The sequence below is a fragment of the Lutjanus erythropterus genome, chromosome 3 (genome assembly GCF_056507025.1).
Source record: "Lutjanus erythropterus isolate fLutEry1 chromosome 3, fLutEry1.hap2, whole genome shotgun sequence".
Lineage (NCBI taxonomy): Eukaryota > Metazoa > Chordata > Actinopteri > Lutjaniformes > Lutjanidae > Lutjanus > Lutjanus erythropterus.
The window spans coordinates 25,241,971-25,260,160 of record NC_139319.1 but is presented as its reverse complement, the minus strand read 5'-3'; the positions used below and the strand labels follow the sequence as shown (position 1 = coordinate 25,260,160).

General features: G+C 40.9%; 2 protein-coding genes across 2 annotated transcripts; both read right to left on the bottom strand.

Moving 5' to 3' along the window:
- Nucleotides 1-1,688: 1,688 nt before the first annotated feature.
- Nucleotides 1,689-15,775, bottom strand: misp3 (MISP family member 3). Its single transcript, XM_084715584.1, has 4 exons — nucleotides 15,587-15,775; nucleotides 6,946-9,457; nucleotides 4,962-5,035; nucleotides 1,689-2,388 (listed from the first exon to the last, which is right to left on the bottom strand). The coding sequence occupies exons 2-4, from the start codon at nucleotides 9,398-9,400 to the stop codon at nucleotides 2,293-2,295; spliced, it is 2,625 nt and encodes an 874-aa protein (XP_084571710.1). The 5' UTR covers nucleotides 9,401-9,457; nucleotides 15,587-15,775; the 3' UTR covers nucleotides 1,689-2,292.
- A 1,501-nt stretch (nucleotides 15,776-17,276) lies between these two features.
- LOC146330108 (uncharacterized) lies at nucleotides 17,277-18,190 on the bottom strand. The gene has a single exon (XM_084715583.1). It carries the CDS (start codon nucleotides 18,102-18,104, stop codon nucleotides 17,484-17,486), a length of 621 nt encoding a protein of 206 aa, XP_084571709.1. The 5' UTR covers nucleotides 18,105-18,190; the 3' UTR covers nucleotides 17,277-17,483.

The window sequence follows — 18,190 nt, the reverse complement described above, 5'->3', positions numbered from 1 at the left end:
TCATACTTTTGTCCTCTTGACAAAGAGGCATTACAAGAGCAGCTGCTAATCCTCTAAACGCTGACTGTCTCACACAACGCTACTTCAATGATGTCATGCCAGCAGGACTTTGGAAGACAGTGATAATGAAATATCATGGAAATGAGTCTGGAGGTGAGCAGGTGATAGACAGGTGTGCAGGTTTACTTGTTTGACTGCACTTCTGAAAAAACAGCCAGATTAGATATCAGAGAGAGACAGAGAGATAACTTGGAAAGTACAGTTTGCATGACCTGCGTGGATGGGTTGCCATATTTGAAAGCAAAAATAATCTTTGATCTTTGACTCTGACAGTCTTCTTCGGTAATAAAACAGAAACCATTCTGTGTGTTTACAACTCTGCTCCTCAGTGCCAAACCTGGGTCTTGAGGGAATGCAGTTGTTTGCCGTATTGCATTTTCAAATATGTTGATAGACTATACATCACTGTGCCATTAGACCTGGCAAGGTGGCAATAGAAGTGAGGAATGAGGCTTATTAATAATTTTGAGCACTTAAGTTGCTGCAGCTCTGCCATAATAATGTACCGGCAATGTCACTGGGCTGCGTCCAGTCAGAATGAGGTGATGAATTATTCACGGGAGATTGGGAGGTCACAAAGCGTGGTCTGCTGATCTCACACACACACACACACACACACACACACACACACACACACACACACAGAGAGAGAGAGAAAGAGAGAGAGACAAAGGTCCATTGGGGCATTTATGCTGTTTAATTCTACTGCAGAGCATCTTTTAAAAGTGGTATCCATGGTGACACATTTTTCTTTGACCACTGACTGAGAGTGTGATGTTCTCAAATTAAGTCAGAACATAAAGCAGATAACTGATTAGAGGACATGTGGCATTAATGTCAGGGCTAAAACATTGTGTTATGGTGCAGACACACCAAATCCGGCGATGACGGATCTCGATGAAATGGAACACCCCACGCTCTGGCCAGTGGGCGGTGAAGTATGCAGGTTATATCATGTTGATTTGTCCCCTTCCCTCACTCTCCCCTCCAAGTTTACCGTATAAACACTGCAGCTGATTGGACAGACATACTGCAGTTTAGGCGGTGCTTGATTTTGGCTCAAATCTTTTCAACATGGTGGCCAGGTCACAAACTTTCACCTCACTAAAATTTATTTCTGAAAACATTTTGGGTATATAGGTAAAATAGGCAATGCAGTAATAGAATCTTGTTTCATATTTGATCAGCACTGTCTAATTTGACAGTTTGATCAGACTTTCCTGAGTCAGCTTCATTGCGTTGGATCGACTCTTCGCATAAAGTACAGGTCCGGTCATGATTATGCAAATTCACGGTGAATGGTCTGTCAGCTCACCGCATCATACCCATCACACACTGAGCAGCTGGATCTACTCCTCTCAGCGTTGTTTATGGAGGCCTCCGCGGAGTTTCATACTTTGACCTCTTTGTGACACTGACTATTTCGGGTGGCTGTAGCAAGTGTTGCTGCTCCACTGGATTCCATTATGCTGAGAGGTGTTTGTGACCTTATGGTCCTTATATGTAAATGGAAAACAATTTAGGGATAAGTTTTAATATACTGCAGTCAAATACAACCACACCACTAAGTATGGCTTCTAAAATGACCACAAACTAGCTGACACAGTGTCAATAAAAACTGAACAGGCTGAGCTGTGCAAAGATAGAATTTATTGCATGGCTGTTATTCGGGATTGCATTATATTGCACAGGTGTTATAAACTAGTAACTCAGAGTAAGACATCTTAAAGGCATAAAAACTGGTGATGACACGTTGTCAGATACTGTACCACTCAATGTATTTTCATCAACAATAAAATAATAATTCCAAAATTTCCAGTACTAAAAAAGTTCATTAATGTTTGAAAATCACATTCTTCCTCAATTTTGTTTCTCTCCAGTGCAGTGTTATTCTTTTTTTTTTTTTTGCCTTTTTACATTCATTAGTGTCACTGATTTCCAGCAGCAGAAGCAGGCCAGTTGCTTATCCACTAATAGGTGGCCCTCCTCCTCCTTTTTCTCTCCTCATTGCTGAAGGATTCTTCAGGGTTTTCAGTCCACCACCAATCCTTTTGCTTGCTCCCAATTCCTCTGACCCCCTTTGTAGCCTCAATCCCTGACCTCTTTCTCACTTCACATTCTTCATCACTGCTCCCTTCTCTAGTGTGTTCACACATTCCTCACACTGCTCTCCTTTTTTATTTTGCTTTTCTCTTTAAAACATGTCCTTCAGTTTGCTCTGTCAGCAGCTCCTCAGTCCTCTTCCTCATTGTGTCCGTTGACCAGGCCTGACTCCCAGCGTTGCACCAGAGGGGACTTATGTCTTGGAGTCCGGGGACTGTGGAGGACCTAGGTGAAAAGATGGGAACAAAGTAAGTGATTGCAAGTGCCTGCAATGTAAAAGAAGGAGGGAGAACGACAGTTGTACGTGAAACTGGGAGTAGAAAAAGAAAGAATTAAAGAGTAGAAACATCAGATGTGTGGGAGCAGGAGACGAGACCAATCAGCCAACACATGCCGGAAAAAAAGAAGTGAAAAGATAAAAAGAGAAGGATGAATTTATTTCCTCTGGAGGACATCTCTTTGGATGAGCATCATTAGCTCTGTTAGTCAGAGGGAGGTTAATGCGACTGTGATCCAAGGCCATGTTCATTATGACTAAGTCAACAACTGAGGCCAATTTCTCCTGCAATCCTCCGTTTATTCCTCAACTGTAATCGGGAAGCAGGTCTGTGCAGAGAGCTGATAAACCAACCAGCAGAGAGAGAGAAAGAGAGGGAGAGACGCAAGAGACAGCGAGAGGAAAGGGAGCAAAACGTTACTAATGCTAACGTCAAACTGAACCGTGCAGCTAAAACCCAGCATATCAATGCCAAACTGAATTAAAGAGCTAAAGCCAAGGAGCAGCACTCAACTCTAATCAGAGATACCACAGTTTCAAAGAGATGCAAGACCCACAAGGCAGGTAACGGAAATCAGTGGGATTTTCAATTGACTTTCCTCCGTCTCTGCTATTGACTGCACACACACACACACACACACACACACACACACACACACACACACACACACACACACACACACACACACACACACACACACTCCCACCCACACACAAAAAACCCCACTCTCCAGTCTCTCCTTCCCTCTCTGTCTCAGGGCTGTTTGCCATCTTCCCTTATCTATAAAGATAAGCTCCTTACTGTGTGTTCAGTGTGTTATCAGATGTTTGTGGCCCATATTTGGTGCAAAAGAGATGCTGACATCCTCCCAAGAGCCTTTCTTCCTTGGACCCTTTACAATCCAGTGCAGTTTTAAACATGCGTTCATATTCATTCTGCTGCTGAGAGACTAATTGAAACCCCCAAGCAACATTGCAATTCATATACGAACTCTCAGTTTTAAAGCTTTATGATTGGTGAACCTGATATCCTCTTGGCTGCATTCGAGGGAGACTCTGGAAGGTGATTTGCCTACATTTTCATGTCCTATACCCAGTGTACTGCCTAGGTAGGGTGGGTGTGTGAATTTATAGAGCAAGAAATACTTAAAAAATGTCACTAATAGGCCTGGTATTTTTCCAGATGGTCAAATTTTGCAAGCTGGGGCCATATTACAGAAATGTCCTATTCTAAGTCTTAAGTTAAGATATTAAGAGTCTAAGATTTGATCTTTCCCACTTTGGTACAGAAGCAAATACTAACTTACTTTAGGAATCTTATCATACTTAATCCTATTTTATCCCAGATTAGGAAATCCTAAATACTCACTCTAACATTGCTTATCATCTGTTATGTCTATTATCTAGCAACAGACACAACTTTTCTCATTCCCCTGAGCTAAACAGCTGTAACCGTTGATTTTTTTTTATCATTGAAACAACAGTGCTAACCTGGGAGACTGAAGAAAGCGAGTGGCTTAAGATAGTGGACACAGTCCCCACAGTCTCTGATCTACTGTGTAAAAGCAATAAAAGTGCAATCATACTGATTAAACTAGTTAGTTACTGTTAACTAACAACACTGAAAATTAAATATTTTCACTGTTAACTAGTTAACTAGCTAACACTACTGTTTGCTAACACTACTGTTACCCAAGGAAAATAAAATATTATTATCCTTGCTGTGACTAACACTACCATTAAATAAAGGTGGTTAGCTACTATTAGCGAACCCTATCATTAGCTACTGTTAGCTAGCACTACTGTTTGTTAAGGAAAATAAAATATAATTTTCCTTGAAGTTAGTTACTGTTAGCTAACACTACCATTTGCTACGGTTAGATAACACTACGGTTAGCCAATTAAATGACATATTCTTTTCCTTGCAGTTACTATTAGCCAACACTACTTAGCCAAGGAAAATAAAATATTATTTTAAGTATCTTTATTAAGTTAGCTACTACAAGTGGAACAGATAAGGACAGCTTAAAGGGACAGTTCACCCAAAAATAAAAATTCAGTCATTACATTCAGTCATCATGAAAACTGGTCACCATTCACTGCCATCGTTCGGGAGATTCTGCAACCTTGTTTTCCCGTCAGTGTCACCCGTGTTTTGTGGACAAAAAATCTGAACCCAACCTTCAATTGGCATAAGTGTGAGTAGATAATGACTCTATGATTCTCATTTTTGTGTGAACTATCCCTTTAATTAGTATATACATTTAGTGGAATTCGGTGAAGATTTAGGAAAGTAGGGATGGTTGTGAAATACACTTTTCCTACAAGCCAAGACAGGAGCATTGACTCGGGAATGGTCAATCTGGATTTTTGTCCTGAATCAGGTCTTAACCCTAACTACCATGGTTACCAAGCAGTTAAGATCTGAAAGTTAGGAATTCTGGGTAATATGGCCCCAGTAATATAAAAATTGCAATGTCTCAGCCTCATTGCAATAGAATGACTGGCATCGCTGACTCACCTCTGGACGGTTAATCTTCTCCTCTTCAGCCTGGGCCGGGGGCCACATGCCTAACTTGCCAACTGACTGACGTGCTGCAAGAAGAGAGAGAAAGAATAAAAAAAAAAAATGTGGCTGATGGCAGGATGAGCAAGAGCAGGGTAGCAATGAGGCAAAGATGTTCCTGTGATTTTGTTTGTGCTCCACACTGTGAGCAATAAAGCATCTTTGAATCAAATTAAAAGTGAACATAGTGAAGCAGCAGAGATATGAGAGGAATGCAGAGGGAAATAAGGGAAAGAAATGTATTTGACTGAATATGAACAAGGTGAAACAGAAACAAAAGTAGGCACCGGGTCTGAAGGAATATGAAAAAGGTTGGATGACTCATTGTCTATAAAACAATACATGATTGCTCATTTCCCTGCACTGAGTCATGGTCATTCAGGTGCTGTAGTGGCACTCCCTGCAGTTAGTTTGTCACACAGTTGTTAAGGGTGACATTTTCATTCATATATATTCACAAAATCACTGGCAACCCTTCCTGCCAACAAAACACACAAACATAGTGTACAGCATGGTTCCCAGCCTTTTCTGACAGGTGTACACCCACAGCCCTCAGCTCAAGTGCCTACTCGAATACCCTTTCATTGGCACATCCATCATGTACCAAATATGTTCATTTGAATTGAGTTTAAACAGGATGTTATTTGACACTGAGTCTAATATTGTTTCATACAATTCAATTTTTAGGTCTGTTTGCTCAAGTTTCCATTGATGCTACACTTATTTTTAGCTTTCTACTTCAACTGATTATCCAAGATGGATTTTCACCATTTATACAACACTTGTAGCCATTATCCAATACTTTTTACCAGACAATTTCACCCATTTATCAGCGACTTTTAGATTTTTCATCATTTATCTAAAACTGTCAGCTGACTAGGCTTATTTCAACTTTTTCAAAATTTATACATTACTTTTACTTAGTTCAACTGAACAATACTTAGACTTTCAGGTCTTTAGTTAACTGTTTCAACTGTATATTACTTTTACCTAACTATTTGTTTATTCATTAGCTTAAGCCAACTATTTTAACTGTTAATCCATTAGTATAATTTTAGCCAACTAGTATTTTTAAAAATGTATCCACACTTGCTAGCTATTTTCACTAGCCTTTTCATCTGCCTATGCCATTCATTACCTTAATTATATCAACTCATCTATAACATTTAACCTTTAAACAGTTTTCCATACTATTAGCTATCTTAACTGTTTATCTATTAGCCTGTTTATCCACCTTTAGCTCATTATTTTTTTCTAGTATTATACCCTAACCAGGGTACAAGTGCCTCTGGTTAAGAATCAAGTTGTAGAGTACAGAATTGCAGCAGAGTTGAAATCACACAGAGATACAGGTTAATAATTTGTCCTCTCAGCAGGCTGTGTAGGCAGCACTGTATTTCACATTGCTCTTGTTGTCATTAGGCTCTACACTGACTCAATATTACCACAAGAAATAAAAAACAAGTTATATGCACTTTTTCAATGCTGGATTTAGACCTCATCTGAAAATTGGACTCTTCCATCGTGCTGCTTTCTTGCTGACACAATAAATTGTCAAGATACGACTCAGGACTTTTCCCTCATCTCAACTTTTGCAATTAATATGACAAACTAGAAGCTTTATTTATTGTAGAGTTACAGAATTTTATTTTCTTGTCAGCCAGCTTATGGTCTCCGATGCAAAATTATTGCTCATAACCACTAATGGTGGTTTCGATAGCTGTTTGCGGTTTTCCACTGACCATGAGCGAAAATGAAATAACGTGCTCTCTGGGCTGTTTCAGGGGGTTTTATCATCTCAGCACAGATATAAAAATCACACACATACCCACACACAAGCAAGCATACACACGAACACACTGTCTGTGTGTGCTTGTGGGTGCAAGCAGACTCAATTATGTCCACAACTCTCACCATTGAGACTCAGCACTACACTAACCTGCTGGGGGTCCAGTTACCGCCCTGGATGGAGAGTCGGGTACAGCCAGTCCATTCAGTGAAGAAGAAGACAATGTAGGACTCTTTATTTCTATGCTGGCTGGCCTCCGTCCTCCTCCCCCTCCTCCTCCTCTTCCACCTCCTTTTGAACCCTCTGTGCCCCCATACAGACTGATCCTCTGCTTGTGAAGCTCCTTCTCTCTCTCTTGAGCTTCCCGGATGTCCTGCTCCACTTTAGCTAAATTGGCTGAGGAGCGCAGCTTGAAAAAGGGGTTCTCTTTCGGTGCCTCTTCCTCCTCCTGTTCCTGCTCCCCCCCTATAATCCCATTATGTCCTCCTGCCCTGGGTGATGAGACGTCAAGGCCTCCAGAGTCAAGTACAGTGATGGGCTCTGCCTCTGGTTTGGAGCGGTAGCGTTTGTGTGCTGGGACACTCAGGTTATTCTCCAGGATAATGACCTGACAGCCTGTTACCTCAGAGAAGCCTGGTCCTTGGGGAGTCAGAGAAGTGGAACCTCCTCCATTCACTGAGTTTGTGCTTTTTGTGGGACTCATTTCCTCATATGAGCCTCCTATGGTGGATGCCTGTGATGAGAGGTCCTCCTGGTTCTCTAGGGTTGAAATGTCACTGGCAGAGGACCAGGACATGGCCTTACTCCTGGTTGACACAGTCAAAGTTGAGTCACTGGGTGACTGAAAGGCCTCAAAAAGCTGCTGCCTCTCTTTGAGTTGGCGTACCGTGCCTTTGTCATAGAAACCTGGAACTTTTCCAAGATTCACCAGATCCTGTTCCCTCTGGACCTCCTCGTGGATCTCATGCTGCATCTTTTTGCCTGCGAACTGCCTGTCTTTGCCTTGACACCTCTCAGACTTAGCAGACTGGTAGAGGTCAGTTTTCCTGAGCGGGATCTGAACATACTCTGGTGAAGTGGGTGGATTTGGAAGCCCTCTGGACCTTCTCAGGCTGTGTTCACGCTCTAAAGCCCGTCGGATCTCCCTCTCAATGGGAGTCTCTTTGGGTACAGCTGCTGGAGTGCCTGTGGAGACGGTGGTGTTGCCCTCTAAAGTGCTGCATGGCGAGAAATCCGCTGAAACTCCACTGTCACTCTGGCTGTCATCACACGAGTCACACTCCATCCTGACTTGTTTAGAAGACACAAATATGTATTTTTCTGTCTTAAGCTCTTGTATTCGAACTGTTTTTGAAGATTTTAGCAGTCCTCCACCGTGTTGCTGCCCAACCACCTTGCTCCTTTCAAGTCCACCCTCTATCTGCTCTTTCTCTCCACCTGTTTGCTTGCTTTCTCCCTCTGTCCTCACCCCCGCCCTGCTCTGCCTTTCTCTCACAGCTATAGCACAACCAGAGCCTTGAGAAGCTGCCCCGCCCCGAGTGGACAACTCCATAGCAACGCTCGACAAAGGTGGAGAGCCCTGGCCGAGCACCTGTTGTGCAGCTTCCTGGTTTTCTCCCCTGGGGGCAAGTTCACATTGGCTTTGGGTCAACAGCTCTTCCTGCTGTTCAGCTGAGGGAACTGCAGGCGGGGCTGAGGTTTGTTCAGTGGAAACTGAGATATTGGCAGAATCTGAGGGTTGGAAAGGCTCACTTCTGATATCTATTGTATAGCATTGCTTTTGACAAGACATAACATCAATGCTCACTTCCTCTTCATCCTCACTTTCATCAGCAAAGGGTGGAGAACTCACAGTATATACATCATCGTTGGTTCTGTCTGAGAGAGAACGATGAGTTGAATTTACTCCAGCAGCTGCAGCCCCTGACATATTATCTTTGGGTTCATTGCTGTCGATACCATCTGGTAAGAAGTTAAGCTGTATAACAGTCTCCTCTGTTGTTATATTATCCTCTAACATCTCCTCATGTGTTGAATCTATGTCTCTGTCAGATGGCTCTGGACTATTCTGGCTATCAGGAGACATGAGGTACTCGGTTGGGTCTGACATAATCTCGGCATCACTTATCCACTCAGCCACCTCCCCCTCTGGGCTGAAAAAGCCCTCTTTCTCAAAGGATTCTTCTGCTGATAAAGCTCTGAGTAGAGGAGGAGGAGATGGGAAAGCATCCTCACATACATCAGCAGACTCTTTGGATGCCTTTGGATCCTGTTGGGCAACTTGTTCCAGTTCTGTCACCATCTCTTGTGTTTCTGTGGAGGCGCACAGACTGATTCTTGTTGATTCCTGATTTTCCAATTTGGTTACATTGGCTATTTCGGTTCTTGAGAGTGTTTGGTCCTCTGGCAGACTTTCGTCTTGAGGTTCAGGCTCCAGGACATCTATGTCCTCTTCAGGTTCTGCCCTGGGAGCCCTTTTGTCTTGCAGAGGGGAGCTGCAACTTTCAATTGCACCGACTTCACCTTGTGCCCAGGACTCATTGACCCACTCGTCTAATGAGTTGACGGGACCCTGTTCCTGCCAGGCCACAGGCTTTGTTTCCATGGTGACAATTCAGCTGATGTAAAACCAGGATGTTCGGCCTGCAGCCAGCCAGTCACTCTGAGTGAAAGCAGAGGAACGCAGAGGGGAAAGGGGAGCAACAGAGTGATTAACGGAGTTCAGCAACAAACACGGCCACCCGTTTTATATCCCATTATTTCAACGCAGATGAAATGACTTGCTATAGTTTTACCAAGAGAATGAATCATCACACTGTGTTTACTGTGACATTTACTGTGGAATTGTTTTGAAATGCTACTAATAAGTACTGTGTTTTCATTTCTGTTCGCATACCTTATTCAACCTTTGCTACAACACCACAGTGAACAAAAAGGAACCCACATTTTAAAAGATGTGTTAAAAATACAAAATAAATAAAACAACAATTGCTTTTCATATTTAGACCACTGGCATTCTGGCATTTGCAATGTGCGCCAGTCCTTAACTGTATTCCCATTTATTGGCTTGAGGTAGTCCAATGCCTTATGACACTTTATGCTGTTTTTTCTCTTAAATTGTCACCCACTTGTTTATTGAAGAATTCTGTAGCTGGCACAGGATTAGAGCAGCAAAAAAATCCTGTACAAATGTAGTGCAGACCTGTTGAATTGGTGGTCTATGGACCAAATTGAGCTCTTTAACAACCTCAATCTGGCCCTTTGATCACTTATAAATATGAAAAAGATATCATCGAGAATTTATTTAAATAACCTGCTTACAGTCTAAGTTTATGGGTGTTTACACTGTTTATTAAAAGATCTTCATTTTATTAGAAGGCCAGTTAGCCCATTCATCAGTCATGTGTGTTGTTAAGCATAGATACACGTATTATTTCAAAAAGTACAAGGCTGTTTAAAGGATAAATCTGTCATTTATTTTTCATAATAAATTTTAAAATGACCATGACACATGATTATGGATTAGGGAAACATGCTGAGATGAAATACTCACTTCTCTGACAACAGTGGTGCGGTGGTGTGGTGTCTTCTTTTGAAATTTCTATTTGAGCCTGTAATTTGTGTTATTGTTTGACTGTTTCACATTAATTAGAGTTCAAATTAATGCCATTCTTTAAAAATGTGTTAATGTCTGTTTATGAGTTATAAGAAATCATTAATAATTTGAAGGAGTAGATGTTTACAACGGTTAAACTGGGAAATATGTTAAGGGAGTCTGGAGTGTGTTTTTATTAGTAATACCTGCTTAGCTTTACATTGACAGACAACTGACAGTTATAAACAGCTAAACAACTTACAGTGTGGGACTCATTGTCGCTTGTTATTCTCAAATTATAATGTTGCACTTGTCTTGCACTCCTGCAGTGTTCCTGCACTCTGTGTCTGGGGTGGAGGGGGAAGGGGAAAACAACTTGATTTAATCAACAATTGTATATTTAATAGGAAATCAACCTATTTATTTGACATATTGCTTCTTCAAACAGAGGGAATTTAAGGGAGTCAAACAACAAATAAAGAAAAAAGATGTTAAATGCAACATTGTGTTTATTAAAACAGAAAACTCTAGGAATACAAAAGTGCTTTTCCTGTACTTTTGTACATAATTGTTCTTTCCCAATTGTAAAAACTAAGTAAGTGGAGGGAAAAAAGGTGCATTGTTCATAACTTTACAGGTCAGACATAGGAAATGTAAACATCCAGCCCCTTGGAATCTGACTTTTCCCATGAGGCCCTTCTACCAAAGAGTAATTGAATAGGCCTGGTGTAGTGCATTTGTGTCCTCTCGTTTTAAAGGCAGACACTGAGTGCCCCTGTTACTGTTGTATGACAGGCTGGCTGTTAATAACTTTGCACTATACCCTGCTCCGCTGTGCAGCGTATAAAGTTTTCTGCTGAACACACCTTTCTGTAATCAGCTTAGAGGCTGGAGAATGGATCAGTACCACACACACACACACACACACACACACACACACACACACACACACACACACATAATGAAATAACAATAGGGATTGTCCACAGGGTACACTGGCTAAAGGGGAGTCTAACCCCAGCAATATCTCTTTCTTTTAATACACACTCTGTCTCTCTTAGCTATTTCAAACTTGCCCTGTATCAGTTTTATTGCCCGCCTCACCCCTCGCCTACACACATAAATGCACACGCAACTACTCTGTCGTCCTCTGTTCAGCAGCCTGATGATCTCCCATTTTGATTCTTGCCAAGCCAACATGGCTGGACTCCAAAATTGTGATCATTAGAAGATCAGAACATTGGGGATGACTAGTCTCTGATTAATTGGGACAGGTGGTACAGATATGTTAGATAGATAGTTAAATAGTTACAATACATTTCTTCCCGTATGTAGAGATAATAAAGACTGACAGCATGACATGGCAGAACGAATAGCGAACACAGCAGTAATAATAATGGCAGAGCGTGGAGGTACCATGGCACAACAACGTGACCGAATGTGAGGAAATTAGGATGAGAACAGTGAGTGAACAATGAGTCATGCGAGCTACGACAGACACTGTTTACAATCAACAATAGCTGGTTCAGGGGACCACTCACCAGCTGCATACCATCACTGTATTTGGATTGTCATTGGTAAAATTGTGTGCTGTCACCACCTGCCACTGTGGCAGGCAAGGTACAATGTTATCATTTCAATATTTTAAAAACCCCACATATTTCAGATCTAACAGCTTGTTTCCTGTCCCATGTATGCATGATGAACAAACAGCTTATTAGAGTGGACTTTGAATGCACCAGTGATTTCATTCAGTACCCATTATGAAATGTACCCTGGCTGCTGTCAGACTGGCTGTTTTCTCATGGGGCGTGAGTGGGAGGGTGAATGGAGTAGTTGGCACAAAGTTATCTCTGTGTCTAGATGAGACCAAACTCCAACTCATTAATTTAATTTATGCATACTGCACCTTTACAGCTATCCAGACACAGAAAATAATTGGACAAGACTACATATATTTGGTTATTGTATTACTTGTGTAAACTACAGAGCCAGCTATGTTGTACCAAACTAGTGGTTCTCAAATAGTCCAGAGTATCACTTTAATTGTGCCTGAAAAGTTGAACCTTTCGAGGCCTGATGGTAACAATCAACCCTAACCCAACCCTCGTTAGCATATTTCAGCCCGAACCCTATTACACCCCAACATTTTTGTTAACAAGCTTCCTTCTATGTACCATACAGTAGGAGTTTTCAGTGACAGGGACAATACATGCAGGGAACTGGAACTCGAAAATGACTACACTGGGGAGAAAAATGCAAATAAATAAATGAATGAATGAATTTAGTACAGCCCAAGCCCATGAAACACGTGAGAAATAAAGCCTGACCCGACCCGAACCTGTTGGGTCCTGTCATCCACTCCGCCAGGGGGTCCATATTGTTAGCCACCACCAACAGGGGATACTTAGATATGTGTCGTGCAGGACGAAGGACTACTCAGGACTAGGAATGTCGCGTTTATCTTCTTTTACTGAGGAGGTCTGCAGAAGTTGTACAGTCTGAGGAACGGTCTAACTCCAGTGCAGACGAACTTTTAAAGTCCACACCAGAGCCAGCAAGCGATCACGACAACAACGACATGTACAAAGTGAAACTGAAATTTAAAGCCACCTACATATGTCTGGTGGGAGGTAGCATGTCCATAACAAATACTTTTATTATCTAAACATAACAGGCATGCTTTTCCAAATAACATGGGGCATAGGAACAATAATAACAGTAATAGTACCAGTATTACAATATAATAATAAGTTTTCAGATTCATTTACTGAAATGATCATGATAAAAAAGTATTTATTTATGTACAGTTCAATGAATAATATTGTATTTAACTTTTTTCATCTAAAATACTTAATTAATTAAGTTTTAACTGAACTCCTTATCAGTATATACATAAATATTCCTCTCCCCAGTCAAGGCAACCTGTTCTCATCCCAACTGGTCCAACACATGCTCATACCTAAACGACAGATTAGATTGATCGTCACTTACTTCCAAAATAACATATTTTCTCAGTGGAGAAGACCAGCAGTGACTGGCTTACTGGACCTTAACTGCATTAAGTGACATAACTCACATGACATTACACATGTAGTTTATGTTGTAAATCAGTTGCAGTGTGGTTAGGTTTAGCCACAAATACCACTTGGATAGGTTTAGGTAAACATTATCGTTCTTTTAAGTTGCCCAAAACTTAAATAACTATACTTTTTGTTTCACACAGGACTCAAACCTCAGTGTACTGGGTGAAAGTCCAGTGCCTGTTTGAGCCACTCATCTACCCCACTGCCTCCCGGACTTTCCTGCTCTTTATACTTTTCCTGTCATACTTATTATGTCCAGTTTCCCATCAATAAAAAGACCCATCAGTTGAAATAAGATGACTTTACTTTCAACCAACATGTTTTACTGGTGAGTCAATGCTGGCTTATCACATGCCAGCGTTTTGTTACGCCTCATACAGGTGCACAAGGTACCTGTTAGTGGCTGAAAGAGACTCTGACAGAAAGCCCTGTTTAACATGTGTTAGCATTGTGAAATGGTTGTACTTTGGCAGGTTTAGGCACAAAAATTACTTGGTTAGGTTTATGATAAGACCATGTTTAAGATTACAATAAGTACATTGTGTTGTGTACGTCATATGACATTACTGAAGCCACTCTCAGTACAAATGTCACATGATGCATGCAATGTGACGCACGTTTCAGGGATTCAGGGATATTTTGGCTTCACTCTTGTAAAGTGGGAAGAACTGGTCACATGTTTTCCATCTTTATTTATGTCAGTGGAAGCAACTTGCTAGATGAAAGTCACATGACACAAGTCACCTGATGCATGTAACGACATGCACCCTAAAACTTTTAATGATGTTTTGGTTTCACGTCTCCTGGGTGAAAGTTCTGTGCCATCCATGCACCCTGCCTCATCCATGTGCAGACCTTCTCCCTCTTTACACTACGTCAAAAGCCTGGTACATCTCATACAGCCACTAACAAGTACAATGCATTATCTCTTTACATTGAAACTCTGTGACAACATGGTGCAAATATTTTTAACATGTTAAATGCAAGTGCAAAAAAAAGGCTATGTCATATAATGCCAAGGCACATGAGGGAGTGTCCAATATATTTTTAATCATATAAGAGGTCCTTGGCTGAGAAAAAGTTGAGATTCTATGGAATACTAAACCACATGTTGACAGACTCACTTTCTTGCAGTTTTCATAAGGTTAGTATAATATGTCAATCATTGAGAGTTCTCAACATGAAGTTTCATTGTGAAACAGAGCATTAAAGAAGTTTTTTGTCACAGTGAGAAGGTGATTGTTGTAAATGTTAAACTCTGGAAAGAAATCTATCACTCTACTACTCTACTTAAATGGTTTTATGCACTCACACCTGCTGATTATGTTAAAATCCTTCTGGAAACAAACAAGCTTAAATCAATTAATACAATGATCCTGCAATGATACAATAGTGAAACAGTCCCCTCATTTATATTGTAGCACGGTAATGCAGTCTGACTACAATGAGTGTAAACTCCGGCATGCCCTGATGAAATATTTCCCTCATCCACGTTTGCTTCAACAAACTAATGGCATTATATGGCATGATGTTTTATTTTATTTTCCACAACGCTCAGGGAAAGCTGGCAGATTTTAACCAGAGGTTCTTTCATTGGGTCGGTAAGGTTGCAAGAGATTGCGGATTAAATCTCTGTTACGTAATAGACCTATGTTTTGCTCATTATCTACAAAGAGGGCTCACTTTATCAAAAGAACAGCAAAATCATGATCATCATTAAAAATACATCTGCGACGGGCCTTACAAATAAACTCGCCCTCCTTTTTGGGGTCAGTGGTGTCCTAAGGTACTTTAAGATCTAAGGGCATTTGACAAAAATGTAGATGAATTTTAAATAAATGCAGCCAACTTCATCCCTAATTAGAATTAGCTCTGTTTATATCTAATGGTTGCTGACATAGTCTTTGCAAATTTTACAGTCACTTACTTTGATGTGCTTTAGTCATTATTGTGGAAAAGTAACACCATGAAAAACTGGTCTCTGCAGGCTTGTTGTTTATTGTAGTGATTGTTAACCTGATTGGAATATAATGGATGTATGTGCACAAGAATTTCAAGTTCAACAAAAGGCGAGTAAATCAAGAATACTAGAATATACAGTTGCACATACCTGTTAATGAAATGCTTTGAAGATGGCCTCCAAATGGCAGACACACATGTCTGGGAACACAAAACTTGTCTTGTTTCAGGTCACTGGTGTTTAATCAACACCAAAGGAACCTCGCTGCTCACAGCTCTACAGCCGCGCTGCCTGTACCTCCTCCCATATGCACACTAACACTCTCAGCGCACAGCTTGTGCACGCCCACATTTGCATACCATGCTCACACCAGCAAAGGTTCACTAATACATACACAAGAATGAGCACGTGTGCATGCGCAAACACGTGCTCGAGGCTTACCCCATTGTTGTGGATTGGAAAATATATAGTACTAATCCAATTAGTGAGCAACACACATTAATTATCACACCATGCAAGTGAATGAAGAATGTACCAGAGGGATAAGTGGGCGATTGTATCACTGCATGCTTTAATTTTGTCCTCTTATATCTGGGAGACAGTTTGATTTTATTAAAAATGTTGACATTTTCTTTACAGTATGTTCTATTTTTTGGTATATATAAAAACAAAGGTTCAGTGGATATTTTCAAGATGTAATTTACAGTACTCTGATGAACAGATTTGTTTTCTTTTCCAAGTTTTTTAAGTCACTTTTATTGATATATACCAAAATAACAGTTCCCAAATTTACCTCAAAGGGTTTTTCAGTCAGACAGCACACAGTGCACGCTCTATTTTACGAACCTCACATGTCTAATCTGAAATTCCTGAGAAGGTTTCCAAAAATAAGAATTTCATTTCCATTGTGAGTTAAAGGAGAACGCTGACAAAAAGGATTTTAAATGGGCACCACAGTCCAAAGTCAAAATATGGTGAGTTGTCTCCCTGCTGCTCCCTCCTCCCCAGACTCAAAGCTCAGGCATTCTGCCGGGGACACTGAACCTACATGAGTGCAAAACAAGCGCAACATTATGCTTTGACAATGTCAAAGCCTATAACAAGGTCCTACACTGAAAGTTGATCAGCTGTTTATAACTGTCAATTGTCTGTGAATGTAAAGCTAAGCCTGATATCCTGAGAATAAAATTTTCAAGAAATTTCAAAGGAGGACATACAGGCTGTGGCACTGTTGTGCTAAGAAGAGGAGAAGAATAATTTATGATTTTGTACAGTAAATATCTATTTTTCCTCTGATGGGAAATAAATGCACGTCCATGTCTTGGAAAAAAAAATCACAGATGATTCAAACTGCTGCCTTACATTGAGGATACAGATTCAGATTTTATTACTTTAGACCACACATTGTAGTATGGAGTACAAACATAAAACAAAGCAAAAATACATTGGTAAACAACCAAAAGAGATCCATATCACAAACTAGGTCATTTAAACAGGGGCAGTACATTGCTCGAAAAGGCTCCTAATTTACCTCCTACCCTTGATTTATCTGTCTGCAGCAATAATAAAAGTTTAAATATAGATGGTTGACTAACAAAGTATTTTAGCAGGTACTTCCGTCTATACTCAACAATGATTGTAATTTTACTTTCAAACAAAACATGATATTCATCCCCCAACAATTTGTCATTACATAATTTGTCTGCTACATGGCAACACAGACATAGAACAGATATACACACTGTCACAAAATAAATCCCATCATGCCATGCTGTATTGGCAGGATCCAAGGGTTGATTTAAGGCGACATCTCTCTATGCTAACAAAAAATGCACACAAGCATTTAGTTCTCCACCATGGAAAATAGTTTTGTTTACTACAAACTACAAATAGAATCTTGTTAAGCCTGTGTTGTAAATATGATAAATACTCATTGTTACCTTGTAATATAAGGCATGTGAATGTATTCAGTGTGTACAAAATGCTTTGTAATATTTTTTTTCCATTGTGGGTGACTATCATCTATGAGTATCATGTGCCAAAGTCCTCATGGATTGTTTTCCTCTGTTATCTCTTCAGTCTGAGCTCCTGCTGCTGCAGTAGGTTGGCTCTCGGGTTGTTCTGGACAGAGCTCTTTGTTAGAATTCATCACAACAGGTGTGGGTAGCTGATGGCACTTCAGCTGAGCCATGAACTCCTCCATCTCCTCCTGCTCCAGCTCCCTCCTCCTGCTCAGCAGGTACAGGTCTACAGATACCCTCTTCTTTGACTTCACAAACCACCGCATCACAAGACAGTCTGGACAGGACGTGTTGAGGAAAGACCCGGTGAGCTCGAAGCGATTTCCCACGTCAAAGGTGAAGGTGCTGCCTTCTAACGAGATGTTGTAGGGCAGGTACTGGCATTGATCACCAAAGCGGTTGATCTGAGTGTAAGAGAAGCTGGAAGTGTCGCTGGAGTTGGAGAAGTACATCGTGATGCTGTCTCGTAGTCTCAGGGCATCCATGGATTGGGAGTGGTTGAGACTGCCTGCAACTAAAGCCCATCTGCCGTCCAAATGATGAGGATCAAGTTGATCCAAAGGGTGGACCAGTTTTTCACAGACCAGAGCAGATGAATGGCTCACAGACACCAAGCAGAGCAGAATGACGGAAAACAGGCCGAACATGTTTCTGTAGGTTGGATTGATGCTGATACTGTGTTGATATCTAGTCTTTACCTTTCAGGCTGTGGTTTCAGTTGCTATTTTGCACC

What these genes read in the sequence shown, in the direction of transcription:
- LOC146330108 (XM_084715583.1), bottom strand. Translation starts at nt 18,104, where the DNA reads ATGTTCGGCCTGTTTTCCGTCATTCTGCTCTGCTTGGTGTCTGTGAGC.
- misp3 (XM_084715584.1), bottom strand. Translation starts at nt 9,400, where the DNA reads ATGGAAACAAAGCCTGTGGCCTGGCAGGAACAGGGTCCCGTCAACTCA. An exon ending in GGTAACTGGACCCCCAGCAG is followed by an intron (nt 5,036 to 6,945) that starts GTTAGTGTAGTG and finishes CTCTTCTTGCAG; the next exon opens with CACGTCAGTCAGTTGGCAAG. An exon ending in AGAAGATTAACCGTCCAGAG is followed by an intron (nt 2,389 to 4,961) that starts GTGAGTCAGCGA and finishes CTTTTCACCTAG; the next exon opens with GTCCTCCACAGTCCCCGGAC.